This window comes from Austrofundulus limnaeus, unplaced genomic scaffold (genome assembly GCF_001266775.1).
Source record: "Austrofundulus limnaeus strain Quisiro unplaced genomic scaffold, Austrofundulus_limnaeus-1.0 Scaffold1226, whole genome shotgun sequence".
Taxonomy (NCBI): domain Eukaryota; kingdom Metazoa; phylum Chordata; class Actinopteri; order Cyprinodontiformes; family Rivulidae; genus Austrofundulus; species Austrofundulus limnaeus.
Genome location: NW_013953628.1, coordinates 23,450 through 37,933, shown reverse-complemented (window position 1 = coordinate 37,933; position 14,484 = coordinate 23,450). Strand labels below are relative to the sequence as shown.

Sequence of the window (14,484 nt, the reverse complement as noted above, 5' to 3'; positions counted from 1 at the left end):
ATGCAAATGAGGGGGCGGAGTTCTCGCTGTGGTTTGGGATTCAGGAAATGATCTGTTTCACCACCAGAAAGAGATATTTCCCTGCCAGGCCTTTCACAATTAAATGTTAATTTTTATTAATAAAACACAGACATAAGTCCATAAATGAGTTGAATGACTGTCGCTCTGTGATTATAAAGGCTTTGCAGAGGTACTTATGGTGGCTTTTGGCCAAATAGCCCTGATTTTATCACTTACATTAAAAATAGTAATTTTTTTTCTGGGTAGGTCAGAGCTTTTTTGGCCACGCCAACAATTTAGAGAACTATTGTTATTATTATGTTTCTGAAATTAATCTCAGTTTTTTGACAGCTTTGCTCCTCTTTTTTTAAACTGTAAAGTGGCCCTAATACACAGTCGTAGGTATGCAAACTGAGAATAATAAAATAAATAATCTTAGATTTCTGCATAAATAAAGTGGAATGAACAATGGTAGTTTAGGAATTAAAATTAAACTCTATTTCTCTAAACAGAGGATGTTCAAAGACCCAGCAGGCAGAACCCCATTTCAAAAGATCTGAAGCATCAATTTAATTACCAAAGAAATTATCATTTAAAATTCAAAATGTATTAAAATTAGTAATGTTTGTCAACCAATCTTGTAGGTTTTTATTGTTTCTGTGCTTTTTAATTTTTCCCTATCTACTGTATACTAAAACTATCCCACTGACAAAAATGAGACAATATTCAATCATAATAATTAAGAACATATAACGTATTAAAAGAATTTATGTCAACTATGTTTAGTGATTTTTGAGGCAACTGGAAAATGTGTTAAATATTGTACAAATACAACAAACTAAATGCTGTTTTAGTTCAAGCAAATAATAAACTTGATAACTTTGATAACTGATAACTTTATTAATTGGCCTTTTTAATGTATGGACATGTAGTGTGAAGATGACTTCTTTACCCTGAGGTTATGTTCCAAAACTGAACTGAGCTATTTTATTTAAATCTTATTTTAAAGATTACTCTTGACATGTTAGGGGTTACTGTCTTCTGTTTCAATAAGGTTTTGTCCTTTAACACTTAATCGTGAACATACAGACAATATTACAGACTTCAGCAGTGTCATATTGACTGACGTCAATATGATGTGAACAGTTGATCCAGATGTCATTCTAATCCTTTCTAAAAATGTCTGGCATGTATTTATTTCTTTGTTTCAGACAAAGCTCTCCTTGAGATGGAGACAAACTGATGTCTGTTTTATTGTGAGAACTGTTGGACAGAGAGATACCTTCACAGTGTTACTTTATCTTATGGCCTTGAGAGAGAAAAGGGCTCAGACAGTCTAGTGACATAAGCTGTTTTCTGAGAGAATTTGCTCTTTTCCATCACTTCAGTTTGTTTGTCTGCATCGGTTTGTTTTATGTTTGTATCCGAGAAACAACAGGAAACTCAGAACTAAGATTTTTAAAGCCAACATCCCAGAACCAGTTAAACTAAGAAGAAAACTTTTATCTACAAGAAAGACCTTTTAGCTTGGAAACTTTAAGCCCAGCAGACGTCTGTTTTCAAACTGGACCACCTCACTACATCAGCTCTTCTGCAACCTTCCAGCTGTTGCCGACACTGTCCACTTGTGAGTGACCTCAACATGGCTGCAGATCTCATGGATTCTGGGGAGTCAGAGTCCGCCGAAGCTGATCTGTAAGCTGAGCAGGTACCAGTCCGGAGACACAACAAAGGGTAAGGCTGCCTGTGTCCAACTGGACTGAAAGAGGCACGTCTATCCTGGGGACGAGAATGTAAGGTCAGGTCTGGTTATAGCTGATGCTAGCCTGGTTTAAACCAGACCCTGTCCTTCACTTAACTTCGGACAAGGGTCTAGACTTGATGCATAGACAATCGTTTCTTGCAGGAGGCGTGGCCTCTGCTGAAGCATGTGTGTGTTGTCGCTGTGAAGGAGGCTAAGCTAAGAAGCTAACAGGAAATCGCGTGTGCTGCAAACAACCCTACTGAGAGGAGAAATATACCGAGCTGAACGAGACGACTGTAAATGAGAGCTGCTGCTTTGTCAGACAAATTTATTTTAATTTGAAGCCTTATCAACACAGACTGGCTTCATTCACTTCCTCCACTGCTGTATGCTAAAATAACTAGCAGACACTGAGCAGAACATCTACATCATTCAAAACTCCTCCTTCTGTTCTCTGATTGGTCCAGGTAAAATAAACTACAAGCAGACACTGTGCAGAAAATTGACTTTCTGTTCTCTGATTGGCCCGGCTAAAAATCTGCCAGAGAAATCCATCTGAATGGGAGAAGTCCCAGACGGAGCAGAGAAGGAAACTAGAACTGAGCGGCGCTGCGTAGGAAGGCAGCTATAGCTACAATTTAGCTTACTGTCATCAGTGTGTGAATGTTTGTGTGAATGGGTCAATGTCTGTTAGTGTAAAGCGCTTTGGGGTCTGGAGGGACTCGATAAAGCGTTGTATAATTTCAGTCCATTTACCATTTACCAAATATTAATACTAACTAACGAACTAACATTAAAACTAACCCGTGTATCATGGATCGTGATTCTTTCAGCGTGGATCATGGCTGAAAGAACGAAATCCCAGTTCCAAGCTACGATGACCTGAAATGGCTGACATGAGCTTCCTTCGTAGGGTGGCCAGGCTCAGCCTTAGAGACAGGATGAGGAGCTCTGTCACCCGGGGGGAGCTCGGAGTAGAGCCGCTGCTCCTCCACATCGTAAGGAGTCAGTTGAGGTGGTTCGGGCATCTGATTAGGATACCTCCTGTGAAGTGTTCCGGTGTTCCAGGTACATCCCACTGGTAGGAGGCCCCGGGGAAGACCCAGGACTCACTTGAGGGATTATGTATCCTCTCTGGCCTGGGAACGGCTTGGGGTCCCCCAGGACGAGCTGGAAAGTGTCACTGGAGAGAGGGAGGTCTGATTTCTCTCCTGGACCTGTTGCCTCTGTGACCATACGGATACGCGGAAGAAGATGGAGATGGATAAGAAGTGCTCATTTAAATATACTATACTTCAGTACCCATATGTTTTTGACTGTTTAAATTACTAAGTTTTAAAATCAAAAAGAAAAAATCAGTAGGTCCTCTGGATGGGTTCTTTAGTGAAATGTTTCGTCTCTCCTCCAAGAGACTTCTTCAGTTTTGGTGAGTTTCAGGTGAACTCAGCCTTATAAGCTCCGCCTCCACATGGTGGACAAACAGGTTAGTCACATGCAAAAGAGGACCATTGCCTAACAATAGGCTTGATTAGCTCTATTGTTCATAGAGGGTCATGTGACCCATCACCTGAATTACTGGTTTGGATGCTGTGGTTCTTAGGTGTCGTGTTATGTGTATGTAGTGAATGCAGGCGGGGCTCAAAGTCCCCTTGTTTTTGTTTTTTTCCCCTCTTTGTGTTGGTTATCGTCGTTACTAAGTTTGTTTTTCCTTTTCAAGAACTGAACAATTATGGCAGGTTTTACGGTCTTTTCCTTCTAAGGGAATGCATTACAGGCTTTGATGGGACTCTGGATGGATATATCTTTACTTTCAAAGGAGTCTATAATCTGTTCTAGTGTTTCTAGTTCTTCATCTGGCGCTTTGTCTCCCTCCCCTATTAGTTGATATAGCTTCGGCATATGTTCAATGTTTTGTATCCAGTCCTTTTATGATTATGTTGTTTACCCTTGAATATTGTTCAAGATTGTCATTTCTTTAAAATAATTTTTCAACTTTTTAAATCTTTTTCTTTGACCATGTCCTCCAGGTTATTTTAGTTTTTCCAGTAGTCCTAGTAGCTTTTCTTGTTCTGCTGCTGCTATCTCACCAGACATGGTTCCTCCTCCAATCCACTGTTGTTGTTTTTCTTTGGTGGTATTTTGAAATCTATTGAAGAGTTTTTCTAACATTAGCAGTAACTATAGTGCCTCAGTAGCACCAGCCTTAGCAGAAGTGCTTCACCAGCTCCACCCTGCTGTAAAAATAAATTTAATTGAAACTGAATTCAGTTACATTTTATTTTAAAAATGAAAACACTTTTAATCAAAGTAAATAAACTGGCAGGATCAAACAATTACCTAAAAGACTTTAATCAGTTACCAAACCCAAGTAAACCTAACTAACACAGATATTGAGTTAGTAAAAGTATTTAGTAAACTAAACTCATATTGTTAAACTCATATGGCAGGTTAGATATTGTTTGTGGATGTGCATATTGTTTCTCTATGATGAGAGCATTTAAATCTCTTTTTTGGTCTCTTTTCCTTTAGAGCCTGGCCACCTGGGAGTCAGAGAACAAGATTCGCTGTCAGCAGACTCTACTGGATGGTGATGGTCCCAAGACCTACTGGACCAGGGAACTGAATGGGGATGAACTTATACTGGTGAGCTCACTTAGCGCCTCCTGACAGATTACTACTCAGAATTAAAACTCTATAAACACATAAGCATTGATGTTTTATACCCTAATAAATAGAAATGCTCATTCCAAATACCTCGTCACAGAGACCAGAAAGATATCCAACACATTGAGATGAGATTTTTCATCAGCTAGAAGTGCAAGGCAGGGAGAATAATAATACTCTCTAGAGGTTTCACTGTAAAAGAAATGAGTTTTTTCCCAAGAATCTGAGCTTTCCATCTCACGGAGAGATGTGAGAGGCCAATGAGAAGAGCTGCTGTACTGAATATGCACTCAAACGTCTGTATTTACTCAGATTAATATGTGCAGGAAACAATGGGCCTCATGCAAGAACCGTTCGTACGCACAGATTTGTTCTTAAGTTGTGCGTACGAGTGATTTAGGAGAATTTGTGGCATTCACCAATGTTTTCATATTCTAAGATTTTTTTCAGATACGAACAAAATTCATGAGTGGTCCAGACCTGTCGTATATTTTACCAGCAGTCAGTCTGCTGTTATCCTGACAGAGTTTTCTCACTAATAACTCCATATTTCATTAGTTTGAAGATATTTCGAGTTAAAAATAAATCAAACTCCATAATTATGTTGACAATAGGCTATTCTGCTTAAACTGGAATTAGATTTTAACGACATAAATTGATTAGATTAAATTAAATTGGCTTTTAATGCTGTTGTATAACACTACAAAATTAAGATATTAAGATCTCAAACTAAAAAAACAACTTAAATTATGCATTAATTGAAATTTGGAGATGTTTTAAAATGTTTTTTTTTGGAACCGCATCTGTCACTTGCGACGGCCAGGAGTGGGGAGACGGCCAGGCGGGGATGGTGGTGGTGGTGGGGTGCAGCGGTGCGCGACTGCCTCCTCCGAACAAATGAAAACTGTGTAACACAGTTGTTTACACTGATATTAAAAATATTTGACCAAAGAAAAACTGGAGCAGGATACAGAGAGAGAGAGATAAATTTGGTTTAGATTTTTATTTCTGTGACCCACAGGAGACACAGCATTATTAACAGCAGTCGTCATTAATTCCTTGGCTTAAGCAGATCCTTTAATTCCACAGCTGACGCTGCTAAAAATGACATTTTTTTTTTGTGGATCTCCGAAAGCAGGACTTCAATCTCCGAATTCGTAAAGTTCTTCTTTTTTACTTTGCGATGTCTTTCATGAATGGACACTTCCTGGTATGTGGAGCAGGAAACGTATATCCTTATATGGTGTTTTTGGGGTGGTAATTATGGAAATTACCTCTCCTTGTGCACGAGCAGCTGGATACAAACAGGTGAATTTACGCAGCTCATTTACACACTTTTCCTGAAGATAGAAGAGTTTGTTGAATCTGACGTGACATGTTCGTACGAACCCTTTGTACGAACAAAAGTAAGAGAAATTTAGTATAAGAATACGAACATGTTCTTAAACGAGGCCCAATGAGTCTAAAGCCCCTTGATCTGTTTACTGGGGAGTAGTCACTGGTACAGCAAACAACTCTGTGGGATTCAACAGGTTTATTCTCTCCACTGTCAGAGGTCCCACACTCTGGTTTGTAAAGTCTAAGACAGTGGTTCTCAAACTTTTTTAGGCCAGTGCCCTCCTAGCCCATCAAATAAAATAAAAGTAAAAGGATTTTTGCACTGAATATTATATTATTATTACTGTCATTGTTGTTGTTGTTTCTGTATTCAGTGTTCCCTCTCTTTAAAAAAAGGCACATCACTGATTGATAAACAGATTTATTCATTTCCCAGGGAACAAAAAAATCATTGTGAACATTATATTTACGGGTGATTCAAAAAATGTATCATCATTTGGGGCAAGGTCAGACCCAGGAATGCAGCCAGGCTCGAGGAGTCAAGTAAGACATTTTATTACAACAAAAAGCCAGCAGGGTGGCAAAACAAAAAGCCGGAGAACTCGGGAGGAAGCCAGGACAAGACCAAACAATGAATGGAGGAGGAAGTGGTGAAAGAGAACTGGTTAAATAGCAGTAGATTAGAGTGAAAAGTGGAGACAGTTGAGTGATTACTGAGTACAGACAGGTGTGAATGAATCAGTAGAAGGCAGAGCTAAAACTGAGGAAAAGATGGAAATGAGAACACAAAACACTCAGGATTCTCTGAGGCCAGTGTAGACTCAGGGGACTCAGGAACAGTCGGACCCAGGGATTCAGGTGCAGGCTTGTAGAACTCGGGAGCAGGAACTAAAGACTTGGGAGCAGGAACTGATGAGGATGGAGATGATGAACCAAATGTTGAAGATGTAGATGGAACTGATGACTCAGGGGCAGGCACAGATGTTGATAACTGGGGTGCAGAAGAGAAACCAGATCTTGGAACTGAAAGAACTGCAAAGACCAGCGACAGGGACTGGGGAGCACTTTTCCCTGAGGGGCCCCCGTACTTCAGACCAGCACGTCCGAGACACAGCCCTGTGTCCTCACTGTGAGGTGTGAGGCAGTATGACCCAAGGCACAGGCAAAAATCCAAGGAGAAAAATAAAGTTTAATAAACTGGGCTGAAAAGCAGCTCAAAAACTCACTGATAATTTCATTGGGAAACACGAGGAACACACCACACTGGCTGGGTAAACAGCACAATGAACGGACACAGACTGAGGACAAGACACCAAATATAAAGGCAAACAAATTAAGAGACAATCGGAAACACCTGGGGAGACACAAGAGGGATCAGGTGTGCATGGGCGGGGCTGTAGGGCAGAGCAACACAGGGGAACATTGAAAACACTAGAAAGTTAAAGAAAATAAACACAGACCATGACACTCACATACTGTGGGCGGTCTGTGTCCAGTATCTACTTGGACATGTGGTGGTCCACTCCAGCTTCTCCAGAAGGTTGAAGTGTTGGAAATTAAATTTCATTGTCTTGAGGGAATGAATGCTTTGAATGAGACGACACGTGCAAAAAACAGTGAGAAGGCTATGTGGGGGAATCAGAAAATGGGAGAGATTGGAAGTGAATGGAGGAGCAGGCCTTCCTGGAACTCTCTTGGTGCAAAACCAAAGAATATATCTATTGAGATGACTCTCACACAGAACACAGCTTCTGGATGAATTACAATGACAGGAGCTACAGAGAAACCCAATGCTGACAAGACAGGAAAAGACTGTTATCAAAGCAACTAGAAGCAAAACAAACCAGTGGAAGACACATATATCTTTCTGCAAAACAAATTCATCCATCAGATCCTCCTCTCCCCAACCGCCTGTCCTCCCGCTGAGCCCACCTCACCTTCTCTTTGGCCTGAGAAAAAGGAATTACCTCTGGCAACTCTTCTGAGTTCCTCTCGCTGCTGCCGTCCTCGGCGGAAAAAGACTCGTTCCAGCTCTGCCGAGCCGACTGGTTCCTGCTCCGCTGAGCTAATGGGTTCCTGCTCCACCGTGTCTACAGCCGAGACCTCCACACCAGCTGCAGCCAAGTCCCCCACTTTCAGCTGCTGCAGCCTCTGAGGAACCGTTTTTGTCTGCTGCAGCCTCTGAGGGGCTCACTTAGTCTGCTGCAGCCACTGAGGGGCTCACTTGGCCTGCTGCAGCCCCACCTGAGCTCTCTTCACCGGCTGCAGCCCCACCTGAGCTCTCTTCACTGGCTGCAGCCCCACCTGAGCTCTCTTCACCGGCTGCAGCCTTTGAGGAGCTCAGCTTCTGCTGTTATCATCTCACCTGCTGTAGAGTCATCATCTCCACCTGTTCCTGTGCCGACACCATCATCATCACCATCCTCTGTTCCTGCGCCAACATCATCATCACCATCCTCTGTTCCTGCGCCAACATCATCATCACCATCCTCAACTGGTCCTGCTTCACCATCATAACCATTTACGTCTGGTTCTATGCCGCCATCATCACCATCCTCGGCTGGTCCTGCTCCATCTTCACTTGCTCTACCTTCTTCATCATCTGGTCTAGTCCAGTCTGTTCCTGAGTCTCCTAAGTCATCCGGACCACCACCATCCTCACCATCTTCATCTGATCCACCTTCTTCATCACTGTTCTCTGCTTCAGAGACTGGTATTGACTCCCCTGAGCCATCTGCACCTGTTCCTATCCCCAAGGCTTCTGGTTCCACGTCTGTTCCTGCACTCCAGTCATCAGTTCCAGAGTTATCAGTTCCATTAGTTCCAGAGACATCAGTTCCATCAGTTCCTCCAGTTCCTGGCCAAGAGTCACCAATTCCTTTCCACGAGTCATCTACGCCTGGTCACAAGCCTCCTGACTCTTCTCCTCTGTCTACCTCACCTGAACCATCTACATTTGTTCCTGATTTCTGTCTTGATTTTTCGAATCTGGTCTCATTGTTGGTTTGTCTTGTGGTCTCCATCCTGTTGTCTGTTTTTGTACCCCCTCCACCCTCCCATGTTTGTTCTGTTATTGTCTGGAGACGATCTTTTGAGAGGGGTACTGTGAGGATCTGTTGTCTTTTGTCTTGTGCTTGGTCTCCCTCTTGTGTTCTCTTTCTCACACTAACTTAGCTTCTGCCTTTTCCTTTTCATTCCTTCCTGATCATTCTCCCACACCTGATGGCTTTCAAGTAATCGCCCAGCTGTCACAACTTTCCACTCCACTTGCTGTATTTAACCAGTCCTTTTCCTCCACTTACTCGTCCGTCCATCGCTAGATGTTGCCCTGGATTTGGTCCTGTTGTTTTGCCGCCACATTGGCTTTTTGTTCTAATAAATCCTTATCATCTTGATTCCTCGAGTCAGTCTGCATTTTGGGTCCAATCTTTCCACCCAACACTACAAGACTTGTTTAAGATTTCCAGTATATCAGTGCTGATGTAAAGGTACAGCCCCCACAGGGGTGTTACCAGAATGTGCTATTAAAGGGGCAATATCATGTAAAATCAACTTTTTTGAGTTTTATATCAAGTTATAATGTTAGACTCTCATAAAAACATGCCCAAAGCCTTGCTTTGACTCATTCATGTATGTTTGAGAAATCCTGCAGCGTTTTTAAGAAGCCATGCTGAGGAGCAAAACGACAGGTGGGGACCAGAAACACCTTTTGATACCAGAAACACCCCTGGGAGGTGTCTTTGAGCCAAACTTCTTCTACATTTCTAGGAAGCTTTTAGTTACTTGTTACTGTTGGTTCAGCACAGTTTTGTAATCAGCTGTTGCTGTTTTTCTTTCTTGAAATGCAACTGGCCACGCTATGTTCCTCATGAGGAACCAATCACAGTCGTAACTCACATCTAGGATTTGCAATTACATCATCTTCATTAACGGTCACGAGCTGAGCTCACACCTACATTTCAAACAAAAGTTAAATAGACTGAACTTATAGAGAGAGCACTTTATGAAGTCCCTACGGACCCCAAAGCACTTTACACTTACAGACATTCACCCATTCACACTCACATTCACACACTGATGATGGTAAGCTACATTGTAGTCACAGCTGCCCTGGGGCACACAGACAGAAGTGAAGCTGCCATGCACCGGCGCCACCGGACCCTCTGACCACCATCAGTAGGCAAGGTGGGTGAAGTGTCTTGCCCAAGGACACAACGACTGAACCCAGCAATGGAGACGATTGAAGAGAATAGAGAAACCAGCACACCTATTATCATATCTCAGCTCTGTGTTTGAGATTTTAGGGCTGAAAAATAGTTCCTATCAGTTTCAACGTCTTCTGGGTTCACTACGGATAAACTACATTTGTACATTTAAGAACTCACCATTCATTTTATTGCATTTTTATGCTGAAGTCTTACAGGTGGTGTAGAATTTTTAGCAGAGTGGTTCTACAACCCCTGGCAAAACTGATGGAATCACTGGCCTCAGTGGACGCTTATTCAGTTGTTTAAATTTGTAGAAAAAATGCAGATCACAGACATGACACAAAACTAAAGTTATTTCAAATGGCAACTTTCTGGCTTTAAGAAACACTAAAAGAAATTAAGAAAAAGTTGTGGTAGTCAGTGACAGTTACCTTTTTGGGCCAAGCAGAGGGGGAAAAATGTGGAATCACTCAATTCTGATGGAATCATGAAAAACAAAGAAACACGAAACACTATAACACCACTAGTTTTTAGTTGAACCACCTCTCGCTTTTCTAACAGCTGCAGACTCTGAGGCATGGACTTAACGAGTGACAAACACTCTTCTTCAATCTGGCTCCAGCTTTCTCTGATTGCTGTTGCCAGATCAGCTTTGCAGGTTGGAGTCTTGTTCATGGACCATTTTCTTCAACTTCCACCAAAGATTTTCACTTGGATTGAGATCTGGACTATTTGGAGGCCATGACATTAACCTTCTGTGTCTTTTTTCAAGGAATGTTTTCACAGTTGTTGCTCTATGGCAGGATGCATTATCATCTTGAAAAATGATATCATCCCCAAACATCCTATCCTTTCAATTGATGGGATAAGAAAAGTGTCTTTATTGGTTTATTTTAGTGTTTCTTAAAGCCATAAAGTTGCCATTTGAAATGACTTTAGTTTTGTGTCATGTCTGTGATCAGATTTTTTTTCTACAAAACTAAACAACTGAATGAGCATCCTCTGAGTCCAGTGATTCCATCATTTTTGTCAGGGGTTCTACGTGTCGATACATCAGGTGGTTTCTGAGAGCTACAAGGTACAAGGTGTTGATAGTAGAAAATGTAATTTGTACTTTTGAATACTTGAGTAATTTTAAATGCATGTACTTTTGAATACTTGAGTATTTTCAAAAGTACTTCAGTACTTTAACTTGAGTAATTTTTTGATGGAGTAACTTTTACTTGTAGTTGAGTAGATTTGACACTGAGTATCATTACTTTTACTCAAGTACTACAGTTGAGTACTTTGTCCACCACTGGCTCTGAGCCTGACTTGAGCATTTAGATCTTAAGTATAAATCTTATTAAACTGGGAACTAACTTGGTTTTCTGTGCAATTATTAGGGCTTCCAGGTTTTGAACACTTTCTCACAAATGTAGTGGTCTCATTGTGAGAGACATTTCTAAGTGGGACACATTTCCATAAGATCTGCATCATCTGTATAATTGGTTTAGTCTGGAAGCTTTTTAAGATTGAAGTGGACTTTTGTTAGTCACATCAGCCTATGATCCACAAGACAGAAGAGACGCTTGAACTTCAGCCAAGCTTTGATGTACAACTACAGCAGTTATTAATCCTTTGCTGCTGTTGGGGGAGCAGACTGAGCGGGCAGACGCCAACAGACTTCACAAACTGATTCGTAAAGCTGGTGATGTTGTGGGAGTAGAGTTGGACTCTGACTGCAGTGTCAGAGAGGAGGATGCTGTCAAAGCTAAAGGAAATTGTGACCAATGGTTACCACCCTCTCTACAACACAGTAATGAGTCATAGAAACACATTCAGTGAAAGACTCATACCACCAAAATGCACCACAGGAGGTTGTTCTTACCAGTGGCCATCAAACTCTATAACTCCTCCCTAAACATGTGAAACCTTAGATCATCTGTACATTTACAATGGACTTGTTAAGGTTTGTATTTTGAGCTCTGAGAAAACACCAAACAACGTCAAAGTTTTTAACAAATTTATTGTTAGAAAATTTGGCTGGAAGGTTGGGACCGGACTCCGGGGTCGTCAGTTCTGGACACAGAAGCTTAGGGTTAGGTTGGGTCGTGAACACAATATTATTTGTGAAAAAGAAAGTCACCAACCTTTCCTGCTGAGTTGAGATCCGGGTTGAAACAACAGCTGATGTGTTTTGGTTCCGGGCTGTGTTGTCACGGGGAGCGAATGGATCGCTGGACTTACTTGGGGTCAGAAATGGGGCAAGGGTCATACACAGGTGATCAGAGGACGTTACCAGGTTGGAAAGAGATGACTGAGTCGTTGGTCCAGAGATGCGTTCAGGGGTCGAGATCCAGGAGGTCCGATGTGGCGCCGTTCCGTTCAGGGAGCAGGAGAGACAATAATCCAAGAGACAGAAAAAAGGTCGTTACCGTGAGAGCAGATGGCAGGCGGGATCCGACAGGGACTGAGGCAGGAGACGTTAAACCAGGAGACATGAACAGGGTCGGGGACATGAGGCAAGAGCAGGACAAGGGACAAGAACGCTGGAAGATCACAGGCGAGGCTGATGATAATCTGGCAGTGAGCTGGAGAGTGAGACTGAAAGGCTGGGAACAAGACTATGAGGATGAACTGGAACAAGAAATAAAATAATAAAACTAAACTGGGACAAGATCTGGGCAGACAGTGACAGAATCATAACAGGACTGTACTTATATAGCGCCTTTCTACCCATCCAGGACACTCAAATCTCTTCACACTACAATCTGTGTCCTCATTTATCCATTCACACAGCACTCTACCTGATCTCCTACAAAGCTAACCAGTACAATCAACTATGGAGACTAATCAGTGCCAATCACATTCATACACTGATGGCACATGCATCAGAGGTATTAGGGGTGAAGTGTCTTGCCAAAGGACACAACAACTGAGACAGCTGGACGGGGGATCGAACTGGTGACCTTCCAGATCCAGGGCGACTCCCCTAACCACTCTGCCACAGCCGCCCCTTATTCTTTATTACCTCCGCCAAGGGCGAGGTAATGTTTTCGGTCGCGTATGTCTGTCTGTCAATCCGTCGTTCTGTCTGTGGACATTACTCAAAAACTTGTGGACAGATTGTCGTGACATTTTTACCACATGCGGGTACTGGCTCAAGTAACACATCTTTAAATTTTGGTGATGTTCCAGATCACGGTGCGGATACAGGAATTTTATTTCTTTTAACACTCTGAGATCGGCAAAGCTGTGATGCTTTCACAGGGCGTGGGTTTCAAAGTGTCCAGCAGGTGGCACTGTAGTATTGGTGGGCCCCTTTGTAACTCTATTACAGGATGGGGGAAATTGGTCTTGGCGGAGGTTTGCACTCTCCGAGTGCTTCTAGTTTTATACTTAGTTTATTTTACTGTATTTGAACAATGACACTTTACCAAGCATGTGCAATATACCAAACATGCTCTCTCCTTACATACTGTACACATTTTTGTTAATTTTTCTATTTATTTTTATTGTACATAGATTATATGTGCTTGTTTTCATCTAGCCTATACTTATCTTATTCCAGTGTGCTTCTTTCTTTCTTCTCACATTTCTCTGCTCTGAATGGTAGCAGCTGTAATAACTGTGATTTCCCTTGGGGGTCAATGAAGTAAAGATTTATAAATCTCCTAATTGTATCTGAAATTGCACATATTTCAATCTAATGGATACATTTTTCTAATTCTAACAATTTTATAATTTTCCTTGATGTGCAAAACTACATGGTTCGCTACACATTGTACTGTAGTTAAAACCAAACAGGAACATATCAAATGACTAAAGTGCAAAATATTCTTTTTTCTTGCAGACATTTGGGGCAGATGACGTGGTGTGCACAAGGATTTATGTACGGGAGTGAAGCTCTGCAGCCTTCATCAGGATTAAACCCATTTAAACCTGTCATGCTAACCAGCTCACACATTTACCAAGTATTCAGTGTAATCTTTCAGCATTTGTTATACTAGTTTCTCCACATTCGATAGCTAAGGCCCTGTTCAGACCTGTCACTTTCCATCTGTCTTGAGTGATTTGATTGATCGGCTCCTATTAAAACCACTGACACCTGGCAGTTAAATGCACCAAACCCCAAAACATTTGTCAGTAATCCTCTCTGTAAGCAGATGCACACGTCCATGTCACACAGTGGTGCTGTCAGATCACCAACAAAGAGAAGGTTTGCTGATCATTCTGTAACAATTGAGTGAGCCATTTGAGTTGCATTGTGTTACAGTTTTACTGTGATTATATAGTGTTGTGATTAATTAGGTCAAGGCAACATGATACTGCTGAGACTGTAGTTGATTTTAACTGCAGTAAGTCCAAAAACAATTAAAATATGTGACCCACCCATCATATCGAAATGAGGTCAAATTTGGTCAAAATGACCTAATTACATTTTCAGATTCTTGTCTTTAAAAGCTACATTTTGATACCTGGATCATTCTGATATCATCATTAAATCCATATATATGACTTAATTTGTCTTGTTGGTTACAATAATAC

At 41.6% G+C, this 14,484-nt stretch overlaps 1 protein-coding gene across 1 annotated transcript in view; it reads left to right on the top strand.

Moving 5' to 3' along the window:
• The window catches only part of LOC106534627 (cellular retinoic acid-binding protein 1), a 35,125-nt gene extending 20,746 nt beyond the window's left edge, over positions 1–14,379 (top strand). The window contains exons 3-4 of the mRNA XM_014031326.1: positions 4,274–4,387; positions 13,790–14,379. Of these exons, the coding sequence (XP_013886780.1) occupies positions 4,274–4,387; positions 13,790–13,840 (165 nt within the window). The 3' untranslated portion in view covers positions 13,841–14,379. The remainder of the gene's footprint in view (positions 1–4,273; positions 4,388–13,789) is intronic.
• Positions 14,380–14,484: the final 105 nt, after the last annotated feature.